We start from the raw sequence: 26,719 nt of genomic DNA on the forward strand, positions 1-26,719 counted from the left end.
CACGCCGTTGAATAGTACAGTAATGAATGTGGTAGCGACAGGAGAGCGGCAAGTGCTGAAACGGCTACGTCGATATTCTAGTTGAGGCGAGCAAACCAGCGAAAGTACTGGACCAGGCGGATACACAAATTGGCATGGGCATCCCGCTGAACTGGTTATGACTACAAATGCAATTTACTGAAGTTTGTCTATATTCGACGACGTTACCTCAGTAATTGAGAGGACGAATGAAGGCGCTACCGATTGACGCCTGGACACAAGCAAAGACTATCTCTGGTTTCTTTTCCGTTATACGTTTTGTGAATATTCCACGGGAGACGCTGCCTGCTGGCCAGCTCTCACACAACACCATCAAACTTGCTCACCCAATTGGGGTTTTTATCCTTGTAGGCTGCGGCAAACTTAAACCACAGATTGAACTCGGGGGGGGGGGGGTCCGCACCGACACTCCGGCTGTCGAGATGGAGACGTTTGTATACTGAATTAGGATCGTAACCTTGTTTCAAGAGTTTCTGCACTCTCCTGTCCAAGTCCACCTGTGCTGCGTACCACATCAGCTTTGCCGATAGTGTCTTGTTGCCAGCCCACTTTGACACGCCTGAACCAAGTTTTTTTAACACGTCAGGGACCACGGCTCTCTCTTCGTCAACGGGGCCACTGGCGTGATTGTTCGTTGTTTGTGCTCTCAGCAGCTTTCTGCTTCTCGTCTCCATGCCGGCAGCATCGATCGATTGAACGAGGTTTTGAGATTTCTGCGGATCGACTGTGACAGCAGTGCCTCTGCTGATCAGGACAGCAACAGCGAGAATTACTACAAAGTATGAGCGCATGAGTCGGTGTAACTCGCTAGTGAGACGTGTTGTGTGTTGCTCGTTTTCCAGATTGTGTGTCTGACAATCTGTTGTTGTGGCCGGATAAAAGCAAATGACCGCGATACTAATAGTATCACGTTCATTTTTTAGTATTACAATCGTATGTATTCAAATATGACCTGCTCTTTATCTAACGATTTCATTAAATGAAAGAGTTTTTTGCCGTTTTATGATGATGTATTTGATCCAGTACATGTACACTGGATATTAGTAAGGAGTACTGTACCCCCCCCCCAATCCCCGCAGGAAAAGCGTTTGTAAACAAACGGGTTACAAACCGACGCTCGTGGTGGTGAAGAAGTGCGGGCTCAAATGTTAAAATGTAAGCTTAAGAGGATAGGTATCCTTCAGCGCAACGTTGGGCACATTAATTGTTTGTTGTTCCCACTCCAGTCAGATAGCGAGAATTTGTCTACTAAGCCCTGCTTCTCGCAACGTAAGAGTTAGTTACGTAAAATTACGCGCAATCCCGGCATTGCCGGATCAAAAATATAAAAGCGTGCAAGAGCCTTGTTTTGATTGACCAATGTTCATGCCAGTTTTTCCACACCATCCAGACATCATCCCGTGGTACCGGTACCATTTATTAATTGGTGGACAGCCACCGTTACAGTACGGTACTGCACTCCTGGACACATTTATACGGAGTGCAACACGTTACGTATAATACTATTGTGTACATCTTCATGCATCTACTTTGAGCTTTCGATCCCTAGTGTTCTTTTAATCGCCAATAGAAACTCAGCCCTTACAAATTTATAGTTTGCTAAAATGACACATGTTTTATTTATATAGTTTTTTTGTAATAGGCCGTAAATTGTGTCCGGTTTGACAAATCTCTTTTTTGTGTGTGAGTTTTTTTGTGTGTGAGCCTCCCTATAAAGTGCAAAAATGCGAGCGTTAGCACATTTTTGCTATTTTGAAGCGTGTTTTGCAACTTGTGTGAAAACCGCACAGTCAAATAATAAAAATTGACTGACTCGACACACCTTTGCTTGATCGATATTGATGGAGAATTTTTATCTAAGGTAAACTGCCAGTTTAAGTCATTCAGATTAGATTAAGACCGACCAATAGCAGTTAAAGATGCAGTGAATTCGCTATAATTAAAAAGGCAGACGATTCCATTTATACCTCTCGGTTTCGATCTCGCTTCCAACCGCTTCCAATCTTGAAGCGCCCCAAGGCTTATAGCAGCAAGGAGAAATTGTAAAGTCAATTCGAGAAGGAGGCGACATTGGCGAGCAAAATTGCATTTCGGTCCGAAACTTCACGATCTCATCGACGGGGGGCTCGTGCGAACGGAGTTGATACTATCAGCAAGAAAAAAGCTTTACTAAATAACTACATTAGCATGGACAAGTTGCAACTTCGAGTAAAATATTTTTCTGACTTTCGCAGTTGTGGGATTTTCCTGTTGAATCTCGTAGAAAACAACACAAGAAACTCCACAACTTCCAACACAACGGCGTTCCTGCCAGCCTTAAAATAGCTTCCTGATTAAGATACAAGGAAACCGTGCAGCACGACATCTTGCGGCTACCTGCTCGTCAGCGCAAGCAGAGTAGAAAACGAAAAACAAAGACACTAGCAGGTAGACTGCTAACACACGAGATGCTTCAGCAACCGGACCAACACGCCAAACCAATGACCAAAAACGAAAACAAAACACTCAGTTATGAGTAAGAGAGCAACGAATAAACCGTCTTGGTGACAGCATCAGGAGGAGCATAAGCAGGAGCATAAGCACGACCACCGGAGTGTACAAGACCAGCGGCATGAGCTATAGCTGAATACAGAAGTGTCGACCCAACAAAGCAGCCATGCCGAAACAGTTCTGTATGTGGTAAGGTTGTAGATATTTTTCTTTTAATACACTCCATCCTTTGATCGTACTCGCGATTATCACTTTATAAAGCTAAAATGGGAATTTTCAAGCAACGGGTGAAAATAGCTTTTGAGTTGAGGTAGCAAAAGATGAAACCAACGCAGGAGAGCACAGGAGCGAGCGGCCGTAGTTAGTTTCAGAATTTCCTAATCGCGCTTAAGCCCTCTTGCTTCCGCCCTTCAGCCTCCAGCACTCCGGAAAATGGTTCGCCTTGCAGCTCGATCCTACCTGCATTTGATGCCTAAAACCATTGAAACAGGTTTTGACGCACCATTCTACGCGAAGGTCGTTCGAGTCGAGGCAGATACAGTAACGTTTCATATAGTCTCGAAGGGGGGGAAGAAGGAAGTGTAAGCCGGGTAGTTGCGGAAACCCACGTGGTGTCGGCCAGCGAGGTGAACAGAGCAAGAAATCATTCACTCATGCGACGTGCAGCTGCTGTAAAGGGCTCTGATCATGTTTACTACGGTCAAGTGGTAGAAGCCGAAGGCGATCAGCTGTCGATTCTATCCGACGGACAGCAGCTCACCGCTGAATGGAAGGCAGTGTCGGTCGTAGCACCGATTGTAGCCCTTCTATTGGAACATATTCAATTTGACAGTGATGAATGGAGCGCGCGCGAAATCGAGGCTGTCGAAAATACTGTTCTAGACCGAGTACTCGGACAAGATATCGTGGGCTCTAACCAGATACCGGATATATTAGAAGGCTTAATCGCAGAAGCTAACTATCCCAGTGCAACGAAGGTCTGTAAGTGGACCGACCCTTCAACGGGTCAACAGACCGAGTTTTCGCTGCAACACGCCCTTGACTTTGCGTATTATGTCGATGGAGGAGTGAAACCGGTGCCACCAACTGTGGGGCAGGCGTTTTGCTGCCCGCCACAGTCACAATCACCGATTGGTGGTGGTGATGGTGAGGAAAGAGAAGGAAGTGAACTTTTCGATCCTTTTATCGACGACGATGATACTCCCCAAGACCAATCGGAGCCGATTCGTGAGGGTACGGTTCAAGTCACTACGCGGCCAGAACGACCAAAGCGTTCCCGACAGCCGGTTAGCTCGTCGGATGATGGTGTTCATGAGGCAAAGCGACGTCGCACAGCGGTAGACCAAGATGCACTCATTGTCGAGAAACTCAGCGATGACCCCGAGCTACTGGAGCGGTTTCTAGCTATTAGACAAGCCAACAGACAGTCTCAAACGGTTCCGAGGACTCAAGTGAGCACGAGTTCTAAGATGATTGGGCAGCCGCCTCCGCGGAAAAGAGTGACCGTAGCATCAAAGTACGCATTTGCTCCACGAGATGATCAACAGGAGGTACATGAGCGAGTGACATCAGAAAAGCATAAAGGTAAGCCTGCTACTATATTTGTCAAAGGTATGGTTCGGTCCGAATTTGTGAAGTTTAAGGCGCTACCGGGTGTCTGCACTCGGGCATATGATATTCAATTTAATTCTGGTGGGCTGTCAATTCGTCACTTCGCCCGACTGACAGAGGACGAGAGGATGTCGTGGCTAGAAAGTGGAGGATCAAATTTTGGCAACCTGTCGGCGACGGCAGAGTTCGCTGCAGCTACTCCTGCTTCGCGCATAGAGGATGCGGTAGAAGCAGCAAGAGTGTTCCTCACGTATTGCCGGGAATACTGCTGCTCAGAGCTGATCGAACTGGTCGAACACATCGTTTAGTTCATAGAAGAAACACTCATGAGAGTTAGCTGGAGTCAAAAAGAGCTGTCGACACTTGTTTACTGGGTAAACGATGTTTTAGAGGACTTTAGAAGTGTTGCAGAAAGCGATGGTGACTTAAGGCAAGTGATGAGACGCTGCTCAACGGATGACAGGCTTCTGAGGGATCTGATGTTCGTGAAAGTACATCAACACGTCAGCGAGATCAAGAACGAGAGATTAACGGATGAAGCTCGAACAGGGGGGACGAAGCGCGCACCAACTTACCAGTTTACTCCTCGGCAGGACGGTAAAAGGCGTCTCGGTCGGATATCGAGGGACGTGCTGCGCCAACTTCCAGTCCAAACCGAGCCAGGCTCGGGCAAGTCTAAGAGTCTGTGTATGCGTTACCTTTCAAAGGCAGGCTGTGCACCCGACGCAAATGGCGCGTGCCCCAGTGATCATGGTCATTTTGCTCCACATAAGCTGCCGGCCTGCGTGAAAGAAGAGATCACTAGACGATTTGGTGGCTTGAAGGAGGAGCACCGACAATTATGACTATCCAAGATCAGCGGGGCAGTACGGCCATCTTTGCAGCTCAAGTTTGTGGCAGCGGCCGGAAATCGACCTGAGAAGCAGCAGAAATGGGTATGCTCACGCCTTAGTTCGGACGCTACACAAGTGAATGGTGTGTTGAGTAACGACCGATTCACTGCGGTGGATGTGTCCCACATGACTGCATCGGACAAGGTAGTATCAAGTCTGCGCCCAAAGAGGACTGCTAGCGTCAACGCAGTATCAGAGAACAAGCAATGCAAAATTGGTAAAACGATGGTGTCAGCAAAGAGCAAGGGTGATAGAGTACGCTGTCTCAAAGTAGCGGGTCATGGAGAATCCACTTTACCCCAGAACGAGATACTTAAGCGAGATACAAGTACTAGTCACCAGAGGCCTTGTAGACATCCAACTATTGGAGCAAAGAGCACGACTGGCAAGGTTTCCTGTCCCGAAAGATCGCTTTGTAAGGCCGGACAAGCAACACCGGTAGAGACGGCGAAAAAGGGTACAAGCGGTTGCCGGTCAAGACCTTGTTACAACGAAGTGTCATCAGTCCGTGGCATACAGCACCAAATGCCTCCACATATTAACGGTAGACAGTATGGTCTATCGTTGATGTCGGCACAGAAAATCAAACACGCATTGGAGGAAGAATTACTCGCCGATGAAGCCCGAATATCAATTACACATCGTGGAGTGGGATTTGTCCGCGCAAAACAGCTCGAGATTTCGCCGTACGAGATCGACAACGTAGCGCGTAAGTCGCTGTCCCATTTGGTTCGGACACGCAACATGAGTGTCGAAGAAGCAACACAATTTATCCGTGGCGAACGCAACAATGACAGAAGGCCGAGCAAAGCAATTGACCCAGAACGACTACGTCGCGTACTCAGAGGTTATCCACATCTCGATGAACTAACTAAAATTGCAGAGGTCGGCATCGATGTACAGTGGCGTCAAGGACCGATGAAGAATCGTCCACCTCCTAAGAATCACGGCTCGTGTCGTCGTTATTTGCGCGCGGTGACCAGGTCAATTCGCGAAGGCCAAGACTCTGGTCAGTATATGGTTGTGGAGGCCGATATCCTCGACCGATGGCCTGAAATTATCTGCAGTCCTTTGGGGGCTGTGGTAAAGAAGGGTGTAGATCCGAACGAGGAAGTTCGCACTATTCATTACTTATCATTTCCGAAGAACGACTCGGTAAATTCCGCGTTGGTAGCGGATTCGATTCCAAAAGTGCGCTATGAGTCGGTCGCGATTATTGCAAGGCGAATTGAATACTTGGCTACATGCGGTTACACGGAGAGAATTATGATGCTTAAAGGCGATGTGAAGGGTGCTTTTCGGCATTTACGTACCCGAGCTAACCAGGTTTTCCGTATGGCAGCCTTTATCAAGGAGCTAGAAATTATTATTATCGATCTGGCAGCTCCGTTTGGGTGGTCGGGGTCGCCGCCATGCTACGCGTTATTTGGCCGGGCAATATCATGGCTCATGGGCTCAAATTCACCTGCGTCAGTGTCAGATTCCAAGGACAATGAACCATTTTTCCCTTACGAGTGTATTGACGATCATATTTTAGTGGAACCCGACGCAGGTGATAGGTTACAGTTAGCAGAAGCAACACTTCGTCACGCTATGCTAGCCGCTCTTGGACCTCGCTCAATCAATGAGGCAAAATTCTCAGCCTGGCGCTCTGAGATAGTGGCGCTCGGGTTATTGTGGAACACCGTGCGGCGTACGGTATCAATCCCTAGCGACAAAATATCTAAAGCACACCGACGCGTACAAGCGATACTTCAGCGAGGCACCGCTACGAAAACAGAATTTTACCAGGTCCTCGGGTCTCTTCGACACGTAGCTACATGCTTGCGAGCTGCTAAACCATTTTATCAACGGATTCAATCTCAATGCAACGCAGTGCCACGATTTGGCAAAACACGTCTGTCCGGTGGCACAACAACCGATTTGCGGTGGTTCGACCAAATCCTTATGCATGGCTGCCTAGCAGAGCTACCGTTGACGATATTCGGAAGTATGGAGACGATTGCGCCTCACGTTGAGTTGTATATGGATGCGTCTAACGTCGGATTGGCCGTGCTTGATCCTGCGGCTAATGCATTTATTCAGATACAATTTGATGACAAAGAACTATTGATGATTGACGAGCTACACAAATCTGGATTTTCTATCAATGTCCGTGAGCATTTGTGTATTGCTCTTGCGTTATGGACTTGGGGTGCGAAATGGTGTCGATTAGCCAAAGGGAAGCTTCTACTTATAAAATGTTGGAGTGACAATACTTCCGCTGTTGCGTGGTGCAACAAGCTGCATTCTCGGAACTCATTCAGCCAAGAACTTAATAGGTGCATTGGTCTGGCCGAAGTGTACTTTAATTTACGTGTATCCGCCGACCATATCCCAGGATCGACGAATTGGATGGCGGATGCAGCTTCACGAGCTTGGACCGAACCTCATTTAACCAGATGGACTAACTTTTCTTCTGGCTGGACACAGAGCACAGTGCCGCTGCAATGCAGAAGACTCTACATGAACTTCTCGAACAGCTTCAATCCTGCTCATTGGCCGCGTCGTCGGCATCGCAGTACAGCAGTACATGGCGACAATGGTGTAAATGGTGCAAGTTGCTTAACTTCCCGAGATGGCTACCCGAAAGCCCACGAAAACATTCCTACCAACTCGCTTTATTCGCTATTCACTGCTGGAACTATGGATGGGGACACACAGGATCAGGGAATTCTGCTGGCACCGTACTCTCGAAAATTCGCCATATCTCTCGTGGCATCATCGACGGATGCTCGGTTTCAGCGTCGCATCCTTACCAGGACACCAACTTGCAATCACTGGCATGCGGAGGAAGGACAAACCTCGTAACCCAAAATCTCCTGTTACAACCGATATCCTCAAGAAACTCCACGGGTTCCTCGATTTCAAGTCCGCCCAGCACCGAGTCATTTGGGGGGCTTCGGTGCTGGGTTTCTTCTTTCTTCTCAGAAGATCGGAGTATTTAGCCCAAGGAGCAAAAGTGTTGCCGTATGCAATACAGCGGTCAGATATTTCATTTGTGGATTCCGACGAGAGACCGACTGATAAACTACACGAGGTAGTGGCAGTAGTGATTACATTCCGCGGAAGTAAGTCCGACCAGTTTGGCGATGGAAGCAGTCGTAGACTGGAGCGTTCAGGGTATCAATGGTGCTGTCCAGTTTTAGCAGCATGGAATCTTGTTCGACATCACAAGTCACTCGGTGTTGCGGAAAATACGCTATTGTGCAAGATCAATGTGGCTACAAATCTGCAGGTCAAAGATGTCGTAAAGGCGCTCAAATGCGCTGCAAGCCAGGCGGGTTACAATCCAGAAAGGTTTGGGTCTCACTCACTGCGCAGTGGAGGTGCAACCGCACTCTTTAATGCTGGATTTGATAGTTTGGCGGTCAAGTTATTTGGAAGGTGGAAGTCTGACGCTGTGGAGCGTTATACCCGTATTGGGGGACGGCTAACATCGCGAATGGCAAAAGACATGATGAAGAAGCCTGCCTTTGTAGCGAACTTTGGGGCATCCTCCACGCCACACCCTGGCAGCGGAGGCGCAACAATACATGCTACTTAATGTGTGCCAAGTTGGCACAACCCCCCGAATCGATGGCGACGACAACTGAAATGGGAATTTTCAAGCAACGGGTGAAAATAGCTTTTGAGTTGAGGTAGCAAAAGATGAAACCAACGCAGCAGAGCACAGGAGCGAGCGGCCGTAGTTAGTTTCAGAATTTCCTAATCGCGCTTAACCCGCCACGCCACACCCTGGCAGCGGAGGCGCAACAATACATGCTTCTTAATGTGTGCCAAGTTGGCACAACACCCCGAATCGATGGCGACGACAACTGAAATCGGAATCTGCAGACCCGCCAATGTACGTGTGAGATCGTACATAAAACGTCGTCGTCCTTAATAAATCAAGTCAAATTTGGACCTAAACTGGCACATCTGCAAAATGAGCTCGAACTTTAAGCCGCTCCTACAAGCTAAAAATAGCTCGTTCACGTTGCTCCACACCTAAATACAATGTCGTTTTAAATCTCAAAACGTCGGCAAGCGGAGGTTCGCAGTTCTCGCGTGCTACGTGGAAGCCAACATTCGATATTATGTGTACGACCATTTCAGTGTTAATGATCAGGCGTCGATACGATTACACGTGGAGCCCTGAATATTTGAAGCCCGAAGTCCGATTTGTTTTTATGGCAGAACATGGGTTCCTTATCGCTCCAACCAGGGATCTACGATGTGGAGGCTTCGATCACTGCTCAAAGACGTGTCGTCTAGCTTGACACTTATGCCCTATCACGCCGGACACTTATGCAGCTTCAAGGGTGTGCAGACCTGAGATAAATCAAAACAGCAATCATTTCAACAGTTGCAATGACGTGTAGTGCGATCCCTTTTTGCCGACGGTTCCCCGGCGGTGACACCAGGGAAGAACAGGTTCTGATCGGCTAGGCTCCAGAGTGTCAGAGGACGTCTCTTCTTGGTGTATTTTAACGGGAGGTTTCAGTCCAAGAACATCATCGGGGAGATGATATTGCTGATCACCACAGTCGCTCCAAAGCGCTCAGCTAGGTACGACCCGAGGCCGTTGATCCAGTCGAACTCGATGCCTGTTGTGATTTCCAGAACGACGTGTAGTCCACCACGATCTCGACCACAACTTGCAGCAGGAGTTTGTACAGCTGACTTGTCTTCGGAAAGAACATGAGCAAACACACTCGTGCGTATTTTGTGATGGCAAAGAGAGTGCTACGCTATTTTAAAGGCACTCGTGACTATGGACTTTTGTGGAGAAAGCCTGCTAGTCCGGATTTGCATTTCATTGCTAATGCTGATACAGATCTCGGTAGTAAAAAGAATGATCGGAGATCGATCACTGGCTCTGTGCTTCAGATGAATGGGTGCACGTACGTCTACAGAAGCCACAAGCAGTCAAATACCCAGGACGATACTTGCAGTGCGGAATTCATTGCTGCTGCTGAGTGTTCGGTCATAACTGTTTGGACTCACAATCTTTGCGAAGAGTTGAATCTCTGCTGTCGTTGCCCGACTGTACTGTATCAAGATAACCAGTCTACGATCAAGGTGATCAAGGCAACGAAATGCAATTACAAGATCAAAAGTATGGACTTGAAGTATCACAAAGTGAGGGACTTAAACGAGCGCGGAAACTTTGACGTCAAGTACTGTGATTCAACGGATATGCTCGCGGTCATTTTTACAAAGCCGCTGGAATCAATGCAATTTGCGAAACTGCATGAGCGACTGAATGTGGAGCCGATCCCAGTTCTGGAGAGCAGCGCTGAGGATTAGTCATACCGCTACAGCGCAAACCTCGAGGTGAGAGTGTCTGAGCATGTATTAGTAGGTCGAGCTCGGCTGTGAAGTGTGTGGTGCACACTAACTGGGATATGTTCAAGGCGTATGACAAAAGACGCTCGTAGAGAATTCTGGCTCAGTCGAGAATATACCTTCTGTCCGAGAGGTGGCTTTTGCTGCCCCTGTGAGCGTGTCCACGGCCTTTGATCCCTCCTCTGCGATCCCTTGTCGCAACAGATTGTCGAACAGAGGGACGTGAGTGGCGTTCTGGGTTTGGCATTTGGACTTGTGGTTTGGAGTCTCCTGTACGTAACCTTGTTGACGACGGATTCTATAGGTGACTGCGAATGCCTCCCCACACGCACACTAATAATATTTGTGTTGGCTGGGCTATTCTAGATATTATCTAGAATAGCCCAGCCAAAGATCTCAGCTGCAGCTAAATACGAGTCCTGTACCCCTAATAAGACAATTTTTGATTGGGTACTGTATCAATCAGTACAGTGGGGACTGCCAGTATGATGTACTTGACTTGAATACTTCGGATTCGTTTCTTGACGATGAAATGCTTAGCAGCTTCTTGCAGGACCAACTTTGCCAATGTGCTGAATGTCATAAATCACGCCACAACAACGGAACCCTGTTCGGCTATTCTCATCTGACCTAAACGATGCACGTAGCCTCCAGCTAGAAACACGGGTAAACACGAGATGGCGCTGCTGATAAATCCTCGCCAGAAACTTGGAGATATATACATGGCTCAATATCCGACGGTATGGGCAAAACCCTAGAGCTCAAGAGAAGCCCTACTGCGATGACTGGAGTCTTCCGCTTCTGTCTTCGTTGATCCAGACGCCCCTTATCCTTGTGTGTTATCTGCAAGTAAATTTTTCGTGCTGTAAGAATTACAGAGGTGTTCATAATGTGGTTACAGATAATTATGCAGTACTTGAGCTTTAAAATCTTTTTTTTCGGTTTGAGAGAGCCAAAATAATGTCACCCAAACTGAACATTAGCAGTACAGAAGCCAAGAGCAAAACTTCAGACACCCACACGAGTTCCATGACACAGTATGTGATGCGTCTAGGCTGACTGATGAAGGGGCTAACATCGCTGGAACGTGAGCTGGTACGATAGTTATTGCGTAAAAAGAACGCACCACACAACATTTGCAACAATGGGCTCGTATCTAGACTGGTCCCGAGAAGCCTTGGACGCGGATATATTCTCAGCTGAATTACAGGCATTAGCAGCCCATGCACATGCTTTGCTACCTTAACATTCCGGATCAGCATACGCTGCACTCGCATAGCTTGAGCCCTTGTTCCTTGCTGAAGAAGATCTTGAATAGCGCGACACCACAAGGAAAGCCTGGAGCTTGATCAAGCTCGTGATAGTCCGTCACCACTAAGCCACAACCAGTCGCTAAAAATGGTGCTGGTGTAAAGCTGTAACAGACTGAAATTATTTTGCTACCATTTTCAGGTTTCGTGCTCAGTATTATAAACTTGTTCGGTCCGATAGTACGTACTTTGTACCAGAGTAGGTAAGCTTGAATGGCGTAAACGCCGGGTGAGATCAGATGTTAAGAAAGGATGATCATGAGAAACGCTGTAGCGCTTATAAAGGTCAATGCCTGTCGTCGTCTTCAATGCAGTGGACACAAAGTCGACCACGAACTTTACTTTTACTTGAAAGCCCATCATTTGAAGTTGCGTTGCTCGTTCGATAGACTACACGCTGAGGAAAAATATTTGTTAAAATAATTGAGAGGATGGCTGCCGAAGAAAACGAGATTGGAAGCAGCACAGCCGATTCCAATGTATGCAGCGTGTGTATTATCGTTGATCTCAGCGTCAAGGTAGGCTTGAGCACGACTACGCCATAGCTCGAATCTACTCGTGACGGAGTCGATGACTTTAATGCCACAACCTGTTGTAGAGACTTCAAGGTTGACAAGCGACTGCAAATCTTTTGAAACGAATAACTTTCTACTAGAAAGTCTCAGTACTCTTACTATACGCATTATCTATTTCAAAAGAAAGCTGCTTTGAGGGAGGGCGCGCAAAAAGGGAAGGTGCCGCCCCCACAGTTCAGGCGGATGGAAGCTTCTAGAAGCTTCCTCAGCCGCCTGTGTCAATTTAATAGTATATTACTATGTCATGCTAGACCACAGTAATTTCTAGACTACACCTTATTAGCTATAAAACTAACCACTCACATTCTTAATACATTCACTCATCCCCGAAGAGTCGCGCTCCGCCTATCCCAGCTGTCACTTGGGAACTTGCTTGGATGAACCACAAGTGGCTTTCTGGCTTGGTTGTCTAAGACTAGCGCTAACGTGCTATGGTTTTGACTGAGGCTTCGGCTGAAGCAACGCCTTGTATGGGAGGCGCAGGTCCTGCCGATAGACTTCCTCCTGTCATCGCCATCGTCCATCAGGCTGCCTCTGAAAGGGCGTCTGTGCCGCCGCTCCTCCAAGGAAGAGTGGCGGCGAAACCTGACTTCGGCCTTGTGCCTGATCTCCTCGCGGAAACAGAGTCTCCGAGTCCGCCTGCTACGGCATCTTCGTCGGCCCCGTTGCGCCAGCGCATCTCGATCTTGGAGGTAATACTCTCGCCGAGCGCTCGGAGCTCCTTCCCACTGGATCGGAGCTCCTTCCCACTGGATCGGAGCTCCCGCTTGAGCTCGACGCTCCATGGGTACCGCCAACACCGTTATCTTCTGCTTCTGTAGACGCGTCCGCGTCGCTCGATGTTCTGTTGGCTTCACCGTGCTCGTCTCCGGCGTTGCTTGTGGTTCCGTCATCGAAACTAGGCTGCAATTAGCGAGACCATAAAGTCAATACATGTTGGCCTTGCGCCCTGTTTAATGATTCCGTGTCTTTCGTCGGCGCTTGGTACGGCGCTGGCTAAAACTACAAGCCAGGTACTGAAGCATAGTTATCGATGGGCACCCACGAAGGCTCCTCTTCGCCCACCCACTCCACAAGTAATTCGCTTCGTCGTTTTTGAGTTTGCTTGTTCAGCAGACGTCGTACATGTCCTTTTTGGCCCAAACTTGGTGGAGTTCGGGAGTCCCGTGTGTTTGGGATCGAGGTGCTTCGTACTCAGATATACTCGATCTCCAACGTCGAATGCTTGATCCGTTTGATTCCGGTCGTAGATATCGCGCATCTTCTCCTGTGCTTCTGATAGAGCTTCTCGACAACGAAGTAAAATCGCGGCTTGACGTTCATGAAAGTGGGTTCCACTCCGATTCTTTGGAATCTTTTCGAGTTGCTCCGCAGCAAGTTGAAGCTGGTTCAACGGAATATATCCGAGATCCGCTTCGAAAGGTGCAAGCTTCGAGCTCGAGCTAACAATTGAGTTGACTGCAAGCTCAGCGTTAGCGAGATGGACATCCCAATCATCCTGCAATGGTCCAACGAAGCAGTGAAGATACTCTTCCAGAGCTCGATTCATGCGCTCTGTTTGACCATCCCCATGGGCTCGATGTGCAGCAGTCATGCTGAGCTTTGTACCAATCGACTTAAGGACATGTTACCTGAACGAAGACACGAACTTTCGGTCCCGGTCGGACACAATGTTGGTTGGCATGCCATGAAGCTTCCAGATATGATCCACGAAGAGTCGGGCAGCGCCTGCCGACGTGACTGTCTTCGTAGCTGGTATGAGGTGACACCGTTTTGTGAGTCTTTTGACGGCAACCCAGATGGAGTCGACTTCGTTCTTGGTCTTTGGTAAATCCGTGATGAAGTCCATTGAAATCGATCTCCATCGCTCGTCGGGTATGGCGAGAGGTTCCAGCAAATCTGGCGGTTTAGTCGAGCGCGGCTTGCTCCTCCGGCACGGATCGCAGTCTACTATAAACCTCTGAATCGACTTCAACATTCGGGGCCAATACCATCGTCGAGCTAATGTTAAGTACGTATGGTCGGCTCCAGGGTGACCACTATAATTGAAATCATGGCACTCTGTAAAGGCCCTCCCTTTCCAACTTGAGCTCGTTGGATACGACGACAGGCGGTACGTCGTCTTCCGGGGTCTGGTACCACAGTAACCCATTCTCTTCAGAGTAATACCGGTACTTCTTCTGCTGTTGCCGCTCAACCTTGGACCGCAAGTTGGCTGTACGGTGCTTGATGACCGCGAAGATCGCTTGTACATCACGACCCTTCTTGTCTTCGCTCTTGATACCCGTGGCAAGATTAGTGTTCGTAGTAACTTCGCTGATCGCCAAGCTACACGACGTATCATCGAAGCTGATCACACTCAAGGCTTGGAAGAACTTTGTCTCCGGTTGAAGGTCTGGCCTCCGGTTTAACGCGTCAGCTATGCCGTTCTTCACACCCGGAAGATACGAGAACGTCGGCTGGTACTCGGCTAGGATATCATACCAGCGTGCTAGTCGACGGCTAGCCATCTTCTGTGTGAAGAGACCTTTAAGACTTTGTGGTCGGTTTCAACGATCGGAGGTTATTCCAGGCAGTAGATACAGAAAGCCGCAAGTGCATGAACGATAGCTAAGAGCTCTTGTTGCAGCGTCGGGTAGTTAAGCTCCGCTGATTTCATCTTCCTGCTAGTATACGCAATTGGACGCTCGACACCATCGACGATCTGGAATAGTGCACCACCGACCGCGAACTTGCTGGCGTCTGTACGAAGACGCATAAGCTGGCTGAAGTCAGGCAGATGCAACACGGGTGGATTGCACAGTCGCCGCTTCAACACTTTAAAGCTCTTAGCTGGTCGGCATTGAAGTGGAGCTTCGCGTTACGCTTATCTTTTTTTATTAAGAAGAGCGAACATGGTAGCTGTCAGTGAAGCATACTCTGGACAGAAGTGCTGCACGTAGCCTGTTAGACCGAGAAAGATGTGAAGCTCTTCTTGCGTCCGTGGTACCGACCAGTCCTTCATCGTCTGCACTTTGTCGGGGTCCATACGTACACCGTTGCGCACGACGAAGTCGCCAAGGCACAAGATATCTACCGCGCACAAGACACACTTGGACAGTTTCACAATCAGCTCGTTGTCGCGCAAAATAGCGAGAGTCTTGCGCAACGCTTCCAGATGATCTTCGATGCTCGGTGACCTCGTGAAAATGTAGATATCATCGTAAAACGACTTCGTATTCTCCAAGCTACGGAAGAGCTTCTACGTCAACCGATGCATTGTTGCCGGCGCGTTACAGACTCCCCTAGGCAAGACCAGGTATTTCCATAGTCAATTCGGCGCTTGGACCGCGGTGAATTGAATGTCTTTCTCCCGTATACGCACTTGATAGCATGCTGACATCAGGTCCATCGTGGAGAACCAGTGCGCTCCCGACATAGCGTCCATGATGTCTTTCTTTTGGGTCATCAGGATGCTTTGACGCACGGTATTGGAGTTCAAGTACCGATAGTCGTGTACGATCCGCCAACCGACTAGTTTCCTCACGCAGAGCGTTGGTGCAGCGTGTATACTGATACTGGGTCGTTCAACATTTTCTTCATCATATCGACGACCCAAGGCACGATTTCACGCTGCTGTTCTGGTGACTGTCGCCAATGCTGACGAGACATTGCGAGGTTTGAATCTTTCACGTCGATTCGATGTTCGATATCGCGTTTCTCGGGTAGTTCTTCTGGGAGTTCGGGACGAAACACGTTTTCTTTATACTACAAGAAAAGATCGAATGCTGGGTTGTCGCGAAACAGCGTTTCCCAGTCCGTTTCGAGATACCGCTGTGCTTTAGCATTACCGACATTATCAAGTTGGTCTCTCCGCTGCAATGCGCGCGCCACTTGCATGATAGTCTCGTTTGTCAGTACCAACATGAAGTCTGGTTCATCCGACGACTTAGTCTTGATTCTTAGAAACTTCCGAAATTTCTTTCGTACTTCGTCTGCACACCACTCTCGTCTACAGCACCCATCGTGAACATCTTCTCCACGACGCTGTCCTTCCCACGGGTACTGCTGCTTTCATCAGCGTTTCGGAGAGCACACTCGCGCCCCGATGACATCTTGCCATCTTTCTCCACCGAACCCTTGTCGGCTAACGCGTCTTTTCGTTGATCGCGAACAACACTTGGGGATTCTTCTTGCGCTCGATCAAAAACGCGTCCGGCCGCGGACGTCATATCCGTTTCCCAGCGCGGCGCCTCGACGAGGGATCGGGTAGTTATGCCGATAGGCCTTTCTCTATGACAGATCTCCGAAGCCCGGAGGCAATTACGGGTCTGCCTTCCTCGATCGGCTCGTAGAGCTCGCCTGTTCTGCTCCAAGTGCAGGTCTTGATTCCAGCTCCTTCGATTTGTCAACCCCTCCAGTTGATCTGCGGTTGCATGTCCTCAAAAAAAGGGATTTTTTAAGGATGCAGTCGAATTCGTCGGGGATCGCGTACACGACATCGACACATTTGTACGCTTAGTGCATACCAGACACCGCGGCGCTAAGAGGTAGGACCTTCAGCCCTGTCTCGATGATCTCGTTGTCTCCAACTTTGACTCGGATGTTCTTATCAGCGAGCTTCGTTGGCTGGAGCTGATGCTGCTCGACCCAACGTTTGGACACGTAGATCGTTGTAGCACCACAGTCCAACAGCATACGCTGAGTGGAGAAACTCCGAGCGCTCACGCGGATTCCTCCTGTTATCGAGAGCAACGGGCGTGAGTTGTAGACTAGAGGGGCTTCGCACAGAACGTTAAGGCTGATATTCTTAATCTTAGATGTTCTGGTTACGCTCTCTGCCATTTCAGGACCCTCTTTCACTGGCGTGATTGATCGTTTTCCCGCGTGCCTTGTTCTTTCTTCCAGGCAAAGCAGTTGGCCTTGATGTGGGTAGGCTTCTTGCAGAAATGGCAGATACGGCTCTCGGTCCGCTTGGTGTCCGGCTTTGGTTTGAACCGACCCCTTCCGCGAATCGACTTTCCCTTGGCTGGCCTGTCTTGTCCCGAAGACCGATGATCAACGGTGCGTTTCTTGCCCTCGCGGGAAGGACGATCGCGCATTTCGTCCACGGAGTGGGTGACTTCGTATTTAACCGCTAGGTCCATGACATCGCTCAGTGTCTCAGGGTTCTCCAGCTTGACGTAGCCACGTGTTCGTTATAACAGTCGAAATCTGCCGTCTGCTTGGGCCGCTGAAGCGTTTCACGCAGTACAGCTTGGTAGTTCGACGCCTCGAGGTGTTGGAGCACATGGTCACGGAAAATACCACGTGTGCTCCTCGCTCCGAGTAGTCGATGACCAATGTAGGAACCACCCCGAGGCTGGCTTCTCCATCGCTCACCCAGCGATTCCTGGGAGGCGCGTGTTCGTGTCCTCGATCGGGATGTTGTTAATGCGGCAGGCGCTCTCGATCTGGAACGGTTATTCGCGTATGTCCTCTCCCCTCTTGCCGGTGAACTTGGGTAGATTGGTCGGCACTCGCGTGCGGTCTGCCATAACTTGATTAAGCCGGTCGATCTCAACTTGCAGCTGGGCGTTCGTCGCCATGGGCTCCGTTTGTCAGGTCACTGGGACCAATAGGTGCTACCAGTATTTCAAAAGGAACCTGCTTTAAGGGAGGGCGCCAAAAAAGGGAAACTGCCGCCTCCACAGTTTAAGACGGATGGAAGCTTCTAGAAGCTTCCACAGTCGCATGTGTTCAATTTAATAGCATCTTACTATGTCGTATTAGATCACAGTTATTTCTAGACTACATATAATACTAATCACTCACATTATTGATACAGTATCTGTGTCATGTGTGCAGCAGTGGTGTTACCTACGGCTCTCGTCGATACAGAGAGCCCAAAGTATGCACTTATTGACATTCGAAACGCTCTTTTTTGAAACGATCACTGCATTTGATTGTAAATTTCTTGGTAGTCAATTTAATTTTTGCGAAGACTAAAAAAGCGGTCTTATTGTCAGATGTCACAAACTTTCTTCTCTTCTCACAGATTTTGCGTGAATGGCGAAGATGACACTCAGCTCTGGCGAGGTGAGAAGAGCATTTACTGTCACCATTGACACCGTGGAAATCCAGTCCGTAGACAAGCTATGAGAAGAGATCAAGTCGCAAAGCGAAGGCATTTAGACTCCAGCATGTCTCTTGCAGCTGCTCTCGGTAAAGAAACTAGCCGGACAGTGGCTTATTACTGACAATGCAGACTTTGTGACGCTTGATAGGCACGGAGACCCGGTGGGCTTTGACGAGATCCATCCGTCGTTGCTAATAATTGACGACCTGGTTTTTGGAACAAGGTTGCAACCATCCGAAAGCGATATCCACGTGCTGGCTAAGTTTCGCCCAAACGGCCTTGTCTGGGTAATACTCATGCACTTGAGACATTTCCTCAGATTGATACCAAGGCTGGAGATTACGTGGCGTTGCCAAACATTACTCAAGGTTTGTAGATTATCTTCGGGTGAGGACATGATGCTGTATTGTCGTCCTCAAGTGCGTTAGATATGGACGTTTCTGAGTGAGAATGTGGTTAAAAAGGAAAAACAGGATTTATTGCGGGGCCACTGGCAGACAAATCTGCGTCTATTTTAAATTTTGCAGCTTCTTTGGATCGTCAAATTTGTCTGGGTTCGTTGCAGTATTTTGGAAATATCTTTCGTGGATATCGGAACAATGGAACATGCGAAATCTGGGCGTGCCTGGATGGAGTTAACCGTACTAACCAGAGAAAACTGTATCAAAACTCGAGAAGGACGACAGATTTGTCATTTGCAAGCTCGCTTGGGAAGTTCAATGAAGTGCATGATACCCGTGCCGAAAATGAGTGCTTCTTCTTCTATTCATGGACACAAGACGATTGCCACCAACCAAGAATTCGGTGATAAGGTTGCGTCGAAGTTTGACACAAAAAGTTCCTGTTCTGTGAATGACAGCGACAGCGACGAATAATTCAGTGAGGATGAAAAGAAAGATCGCGTTGATTCATGCTCCAGTACACTACCAAGAAGGTGAAAGGATGTTGGAGCGTGTCGACTCATGCTCCAGTACACTACCAAGAAGGTAAAAGGATGTTGGAAACGGGAGCGGAAGCCGCTGTCAAGATGGATATGGTCAAATACTTTGATGGCAATAGTCACATTGGTGTGATCAATCATCTATATGGTATTTCCTGTTAGCTCATACACTGCGTCTCTTTTTGCGGAGAAGAAGTCATCAGGGGTTGATGAAGCGTGCCAACTAATTCCTAAGTGGATGGGTTTGTAATTGAATAACTTCAGCTCTCCTGACGATCCAGGTTTAAGGTATGCTTGCTTTGAGAAGCACAACGTTAGGAGAGAGTAGCGACCCCAGTTATGCGTTATTTCGAGCCCACCTTTACGGCAAGGAGTCTTTAGCTACTAAGCTTGTTTTTGACACATCTCACTTTCGCGACGTGAATCTCCCATGAGATTATTCGTGTATTTCCAATCTGTAACAGCAGTACGAGAAAAAGATCATGGCTGATTATGGCAAGTGCGTTGCGCCCAATGCCATTTTCACACGTCACAGATACTTTTCGCAGTTTATGTAACGTACACATTCCTCTCTTACAACCCCCAAGTCTAAATTTCCCCCCGGCGCCCATATTCATCTCATTATCGTATCAATCGCCAAGGACGGAAGAATCTCCACACAAGAACCACCAAGATCCTCCTCCCGACACTTAAAGAGCCACAATGTTGCTAAATAAGCTCATGTTCTGGCTCATGATAACAGAGGCCGTCGTGTGTCTGCTGCTGAGCCTCCCGTTCGGCCAGTGGATCGCGCACGCCGTCATCACCTTCCTAGCGAAGACTCTAAAGGACACCCCAGCCAGTACAGTCGCCACCGTGGTGCTCTCCATAATTTCGCTGCTCTTTATTTGTACGTACACGAGTATCTGTGTTTGCACAGCTGCATCAGCTTCAAAGATGCACTACAGCCCGAGATCTAGCCAACTCTCTCTAACTGTTTTTTTTTCCTTCTAATTTTTACAGCGGATGTCATGACAGTTTACAAGCACCACTCTTCGGACGAGGTGTTGGGCGATGGCTTGCGTATCCGTCTGCTCACAGCGCAGCGGGACATGTACATCACGGGCTTCTGCCTCTTCCTGTTCCTCCTTCTACGCCTCGTATACATCACTTTAGCCACTAACCTGCGCTTGGAGAAGAACTTGGCAGCTATGAAGAAGCAGGCGGAGGGCGCTGCAGCTGGCTACAAGTCGCTATTAGCGGAGAATGAGTCATTTAAGATACAAACAGAGAAGCTGCACCAGATGTTTGGAGATGAAGAAGGAGAAGAGAAGAAGAAGAAAGTGGACGCTCTCGCCAGATTGGTGCAGGAGAATGCGGATCTGGAGCGCAAGATCGAGACCTTGGACGAGAAACTTAAGAAGGCTGAAGACCAGGTCGCTGCTGTGACTAAACAAGCGGAAGGACAGAGCTCGGCGTTCATGAAACTAATGGACGAGAAGAATGAGTCGGACAAGCAGCTTGAGACGGCCAAGGCGCAGGAAGAAGAGATCAAGCGCCAACGCGACGAGATCGCGAGTCTGAAGGCGGAATGCGACTCCTTGAAGACTCAGATCCAGGACTACGACTTTATGTTCGCCGAAGCTAAGAAGAAAGCTGAATAAGCTGAAGAGAATTAAAGAGCGTGACATAATGAAGGAGAAACAAAAAATTTGTCTGAAACTGTTTTATGATTTTAGTAACACAGAAGAAACTACTACTGTAATACTACTGAACAGTTCGTAGTACTATATTAATATTTCTATTGCCCAAAGCTGATCGAGCTGAAAATTATGCTTCTACATGTACTACATGTATCAGCAGTACACAGTACACTACATGTACAGTACATCAACAATACGTACTTGTAATGTAATCAAAGTACGAAACTGTCATACTTTAAAGTATTAGTACAAGTTTAGTTTCTTAAGAAGCTGATGCAGGTATCAGATCTTATTTTTTAAGCATATGAGTGCTACTCATACATTCTTGTGTATTCCTATGCTATTCCAGCTATCTTATGCATTATTGTGCAAATACTGCAAGCGTTCTTGAATAATCTGCAGTCTCGAGCTTGCCGAACTGGAAGTGGATGATGACACTGACGACGCTGGAGAGTTGGGTGCTAGTGGCCTGGGTGAGTCATCAGTGCTCGTCAGTTTGAAAGAAGTTGGGCGAGACTTCCTGGTTTGTAGAGTGACAGCACTCTGGACATGGATCCGCATGGCCCACACTTTCCCAGTACCACCATCACAACTTGATGTGCTTCCGCGGTTTTCAGTATAACGTGTTAACACACGCACATGTAGCGCTCGGTTCTGCTTCAAGATCGGTATCAGGAGCAACAGAAACGCATCTTTCACCTCCGGCGTCATATCTTCCAGCTCCAGTGTACAACTCTCCGGAGGAAGTTCCAGGACACGGTTCGACGACGCTCCTCGAAGTGGCGGGACGCCAGGATACGCTTCCATCCGTGCCAACCAGCGTCTCACTCCCAACTGCTTTGTCCGGTCACTGGTCCAATTCTGTAAAATGAGTGCTGTCTCTCGAGAAGTGGTAGTAAAAGTGGGTGTGGGCATGGACCCATTTCCACTTTGGTCACAACCATCCACGCCACACTCGTACCATTGCGCGAGAGCATCCAGCACGCGTTTACGGAAACCTTGGACCGCTTTTGAAGTCACAACAGCGTCGTCTTGCTGGACCTGAGTCTTCAACACGGCAGCAAAGCGTACCAGCTTTAACGCCATAACCAACACCGGCTGGGTCTTGTCGCTAACTGTCTTGTCTTCAAAACGCTCACATAGCGTTGGAAGAAAAGTCGCATGGCTCTTGCACAAGGCTAACACGTCTTGTAATGCACTACTCAGTGCTTCAAGATATGGGAAGAAGTCTTCCAGCTTGGTTATTGCAGAGTGTAATATAACCCACGCCTTGGAAGAGGGCAGCGCGATGATTTCGGCGTCGTTAAGACCATGGAAAGTTCTCAACTCACCGCTTGGATTGCTTTCGTACACCTTGTGGTCTTCAGATGATAATAGTTGAGTCTCTAGACGCTCACAACGCGCTTGATACTGGCTTAAACGCTGCGAATGGTCCCCAGTTTTCTGCTTCATCATCGACTGGAAATGAAGAAGCTCTTCGGTCTTGACTTTCGATGTCTGTCGAGCTTCACGAACGTCTTGTTGAAGCGCCTTCTTCTCCATAGCTAGCACTCGAGCTGTCTTTTCATGTTCAGCAGCAAGTTGGCAAGTCTGCGCGAGTTTTTCGTCGAATAGTGTCACGTTTAGCTGTAACTTGGCCTCCGTATCCGTGAGTTGCGTCTGAACTCGTGCCAGCTCGTTTTCCACGTCACGCAGAGAACTTACGTGCTGTTCGTGGTCTTGTTCTTGAACAAGTAGCTTCTGCGAGGCCTGAGCAAGTTGTTGCTCGTATTGCTTCACTCCATCAGCCAATTTGGTCTCCGCTATCGTGAGTTTGGCCTGCACGTCCGCGAAATTAGTCTCCAAGTCTCGCAGTGTCGTCGCCTGTTGCTCCTGCTGCCTCAATTTGTCCAAAACCGCTTGAAACTTGACGTCTTGCTCTTTCAATTCGATCGCTCGGCTAGTTGTCGCTGCTGTGAGTTGTTTATGAGTCGTTTCCAGCTCATTTTCCAGTTTGGCCACCTTGAACGTGTATGTTTCTTGAATATCTGCTAGTTTCGCTTCATACTCCTTCGTTCAGCACTTCGTTTGGCCTCAGAAGCCGCATCTTGGGTCTTAAACATCTCACACGTATTCTCCAAGTCTCTCAGCGTCGTTATATATCGTTCTTGTCTCTCTTTTTGTTCTTGAATAGTTTTCTCGTGCACAGTGAGCTCCTCGTCCTTCTCCTGCACTTGTTGTTGCAATATTCTACTCGTCTGGGCATGCGTCGCTAGGTTCTTGTGGAGTGTATGGTTCTCCTCCTCCAACGTCTTCTTGTCCTGCTTCAAGATCTCCACTTGAGTCTCCAAGAACTCATACCTCTCTTTAGCTGCTTGTTGTTCTAATAGCGCATCAGTCGCCCTGCTCTTCTCTGCCTGGAGCTGGTGCTGTGTGTCCTCCAGCGTCGTCTCCAGCTCGCCCTTCTGCAGCGCAAAAGCTGCCTGTTGCGCCAGCATCGTCTGCGTCTGCTGCTCGACGGTGGCGGTCAGACTGTGGAGCTTGTGAAGCAGCGCGAGCTTCTCCACTTCCTCGACTTCTTGTTGATTGTCTTCAACTTCGGGAGTTGCCTCCTTCTTTTGACAATTATTGTGCAATAATTGTATTTCCATTTCCGCCAATCGACTTTCGTAAATTGCAGCGAGACGCCATAATTGCGCATTGGCGTCCTCGTGTTGCATCTGTTGCGTCTCGCGACTCTCGCGAGCTTGTGCAGCGCTGGGAGGCGGCCCGTGGGTCTGCAGGTGGGACAGTGAGGCCTCTAGAGCACGTTTATCGCGGCGGGTCTTCACAAGGTCTGCCCGAAGCAGCTTGAGTGCTGCATATGCGTCGCGAAGATCCTTCTCCATGGTCAGACTGATAATGACGCCAGAGGGCTGGTGAGGTTGAGTTTTACTTGAAGTTTGTATGGTGTGGGATAAAGAAGTTTCCATAATTATAAAAAAGGTATTTGACGGGATAACGTGAAGCACCCGATAATGCTTGTGCGCCCAACAATTTCACTGTGGGTCGCACTACAACGTGCGCAGCCATCTTTGAAGCCAAACACTTGTGTTCTCGCCCAGTGATTGTCGCTGGTTATGCTGGACGCAAGCGCCGTGAGAGCTTCTGAGAAGCTATTATCTATTTTGACAACGGCAGTCTATCTTCCACATTGCAATTTTTATGAATGTCGCGAGCTGTCGACGAATGATTCCAGATATCGCAATGTGGAAGCTTACACCATGTACGTCGCAGAGCAACATGGTGGAAATGCTTTGCAGGATAAAGTAAAACCATTGTTCCACAACAAAGATCTTGTCGTTGTAATTGCAGCCGCTTCGACAGCTTTTTAGTAATGCATGCAGTAGAAGTCGATCGACATACCTGTTCACATTGTCATCTATTCCGTTGTGACCCGGGTCCGTGAGCTGTCAAGATAAACGAGAAACATAAACATCTCCCGAAAGGAAGATGGTCAGCATGGAAATTGAAGCGTGGTGTAAAGGGATCTGGCCAAACTGAAAGTGTATAATAATTCAAGCGCCACAGTCATTCGGTAAACAAGCCTCTGAGCCTGCACAGTTGCAATAATTGTACTTCATTTTTTTCACTTTGATAATATCTAAAGTAATTGCGTTTTTGCAAAGAGCCGTTTTTTTGCGGTGTTTTTCGGGTCAAAACGGGGTTTAATTTTCCTCGGACAACACTCCATTATACGAGCTTTTTGTGACCTTGCCGTGCTTTGGGTTACATGTATCCATTCAATTGATACAGGATCTATCCCGGATTTAGGATGGCTTCACAATAAGCTCACAAAGTCTGTAAGCTTCTTGTGAAGCCATTTAAAATCCGGTGTAGACGCAATGAAAAATGAAACGAAGTTTTTCATCAGAAGAAAAACAATAGTGCGGTTCAGTTTTGGTGCTGTAAAAAGGGTTCCTACCAATGTTAAATATCTTAGAAACATCACACTTGGCTCTCCAGACGGCTGCGCACGCCGAAGTAAGTATCGTAGCAATTGTTGGACTGCAATAGAAAACTTCGCTAATCTTGCGATGGGATATTAATCCCTAACACTTTCGACCAGCTAAAGTCAGGAATCTTTAACCTTTTGCAGCGGCTCAACTTGCAGCGTATGGGTCCTTCTTGGCGAACAATATTGTCACGATAATGCTGTTCCTCCCCAGTACTCAGCGAAATACGCCGTGAAGCTTTCCAAATTGCGGTACCTGGCATCACTCTTTGGGAGTTCCGCGAAGTTGATTGGATACGGTGAGCCAAATATTTTTTCGAGCTGCGATGGGGTTAGCCAATCTGCGTTTGTAAACCTTTTTGCGAGTTTCTTCAAATCTGGGATGTCCTTTAACGACTGAAGAAATATTCCAAATCGCGGCAAGGAAGCAAACTCATGTAAAAAGTCGAACACATGCACGTCTGTGAACGAGTCGCCTCCATTCACAGCTCTGTATGCTTTAATGTATCTGAGCCACTGAATAAACAGGGGATTACCGTCGAGAGCGTACAGAGGTTCATCCTCAAGCCGCAAGATATTGAAAACTACTTCGGGGGTTTCTCGGAATTTTAACCATGCCTCATTCATCAGTCTGTGACTAGACGCCGAGCTCAAGATCAGGTACGCCTGCATATCATCGGCGATATTCTTGATGTCCGGATAATGTCGAAGCGATTGAAACAGAGACACCAGTTCTTCTTCCGAATTCAGTTTCCGCACCAAATCAAATAGCTTGTCGTCACTGAACGAGGCCTTGTCTTGTAACTTAGCTCTGTATCGATTCACGTACAGAAGCCACCAAACAAATTCCTTGTCACCCTCCAGCTTACCGCCAGTTTTCACAGTACGTAAAAGCTTGAAAATTTGCATCGGATTCCTCGTGTTCTTCAGCGCCCACTTGGATGCCAGATTACCAAGCCATGCTATCCCAGAAACCCCTGCTCTCTCTTCGCTATTATCATCAATATCATCGTGCTTAGATGCGTCGCTGAACCTTAGAAACCTTGTTGTGGAATACGATCTCTTCGTTGCAGGGATGGACGTTGACCTGGTGTGGCTCAGGCCCTTGAGCTGGTTGGTGCTTATCAATGAGTTGAGCGAGGAGCAAAGCGAAATCCGTACGATGAATGTGATCAGCACGACATTGAAGAACATTTCTTCTCCTCACTTTTCAATAGTGAAGAGCTACTTTAAATCCCACTCTTATTACTGATTACGTTTTTTAGTTTTAAGATTACGGACTTCGATTACTCACTTGCTAAGAAATGAGCGTCAATAAAAGTGTCGTTGCCGTTCTGTCGATGTGCAATTCAGATGAGAATTTATATTCCACCTCTCCAAAAAGGTGTCCATATTATATTTTAAAAGTCTTGTGATGAGTATTTCCTTAATACTTCCCAAGAGGTAACATTCGTAAACGGAACGATATTACTTTCGAGTGCTTTTTTTTTTAGGAAATCGAGTGCACCGTTAGTTTTTTGTTCGAAAGGTGTGAAACCGAGTGTCCCTTGTTCAACTTGAGGGAATGACCGAGTGCACTGCTGAGGTTAAGGCTTGAGCACGGAAGAAGATGCGTCAAGGCTCTGCCTTCATTAGTTCAGACGTAGCTAATGTAAGCTACATGTTGCAGCAACGATAAGCAGGCGTTCGTCTACAAAGCGATCCACGAGCTAGGGTTAGTGTGCTTTCATCGCCAACTT

The 26,719-nt window shown here is 48.1% G+C and overlaps 6 protein-coding genes across 6 annotated transcripts; 3 read left to right on the forward strand and 3 right to left on the reverse strand.

Annotated features, from left to right (window-relative positions):
• Positions 1–338: 338 nt before the first annotated feature.
• Positions 339–830, reverse strand: PITG_15757 (secreted RxLR effector peptide protein, putative; the record flags this gene model as incomplete). Its single annotated transcript, XM_002897973.1, has 1 exon — positions 339–830. One exon carries the CDS (start codon positions 828–830, stop codon positions 339–341), a length of 492 nt encoding a protein of 163 aa, XP_002898019.1.
• Positions 831–2,695: 1,865 nt separating this feature from the next.
• Positions 2,696–6,603, forward strand: PITG_15758 (uncharacterized protein; the record flags this gene model as incomplete). Its single annotated transcript, XM_002897974.1, has 7 exons — positions 2,696–2,711; positions 3,196–4,113; positions 4,258–4,364; positions 5,025–5,288; positions 5,613–5,742; positions 5,917–6,188; positions 6,571–6,603. 7 exons carry the CDS (start codon positions 2,696–2,698, stop codon positions 6,601–6,603), a joined length of 1,740 nt encoding a protein of 579 aa, XP_002898020.1.
• Positions 6,604–7,182: 579 nt separating this feature from the next.
• On the forward strand, positions 7,183–7,883 carry PITG_15759 (uncharacterized protein; the record flags this gene model as incomplete). The annotated part of the gene is made up of 2 exons (XM_002897975.1): positions 7,183–7,188; positions 7,506–7,883. 2 exons carry the CDS (start codon positions 7,183–7,185, stop codon positions 7,881–7,883), a joined length of 384 nt encoding a protein of 127 aa, XP_002898021.1.
• A 12,053-nt stretch (positions 7,884–19,936) lies between these two features.
• Positions 19,937–20,968, forward strand: PITG_15761 (uncharacterized protein; the record flags this gene model as incomplete). The annotated part of the gene is made up of 2 exons (XM_002897976.1): positions 19,937–20,214; positions 20,328–20,968. The coding sequence occupies 2 exons, from the start codon at positions 20,028–20,030 to the stop codon at positions 20,966–20,968; spliced, it is 828 nt and encodes a 275-aa protein (XP_002898022.1).
• Positions 20,969–21,368: 400 nt separating this feature from the next.
• Positions 21,369–23,874, reverse strand: PITG_15762 (uncharacterized protein; the record flags this gene model as incomplete). The annotated part of the gene is made up of 3 exons (XM_002897977.1): positions 21,369–21,476; positions 21,647–23,034; positions 23,115–23,874. 3 exons carry the CDS (start codon positions 23,872–23,874, stop codon positions 21,369–21,371), a joined length of 2,256 nt encoding a protein of 751 aa, XP_002898023.1.
• Positions 23,875–25,169: 1,295 nt separating this feature from the next.
• Positions 25,170–26,174, reverse strand: PITG_15763 (secreted RxLR effector peptide protein, putative; the record flags this gene model as incomplete). The annotated part of the gene is made up of 1 exon (XM_002897978.2): positions 25,170–26,174. The coding sequence occupies one exon, from the start codon at positions 26,172–26,174 to the stop codon at positions 25,170–25,172; it is 1,005 nt and encodes a 334-aa protein (XP_002898024.1).
• Between the last annotated feature and the right edge of the window lie 545 nt (positions 26,175–26,719).

The sequence above is a fragment of the Phytophthora infestans genome, genomic scaffold, assembly GCF_000142945.1.
Source record: "Phytophthora infestans T30-4 supercont1.40 genomic scaffold, whole genome shotgun sequence".
In the NCBI taxonomy this organism is placed as follows: domain Eukaryota; phylum Oomycota; class Peronosporomycetes; order Peronosporales; family Peronosporaceae; genus Phytophthora; species Phytophthora infestans.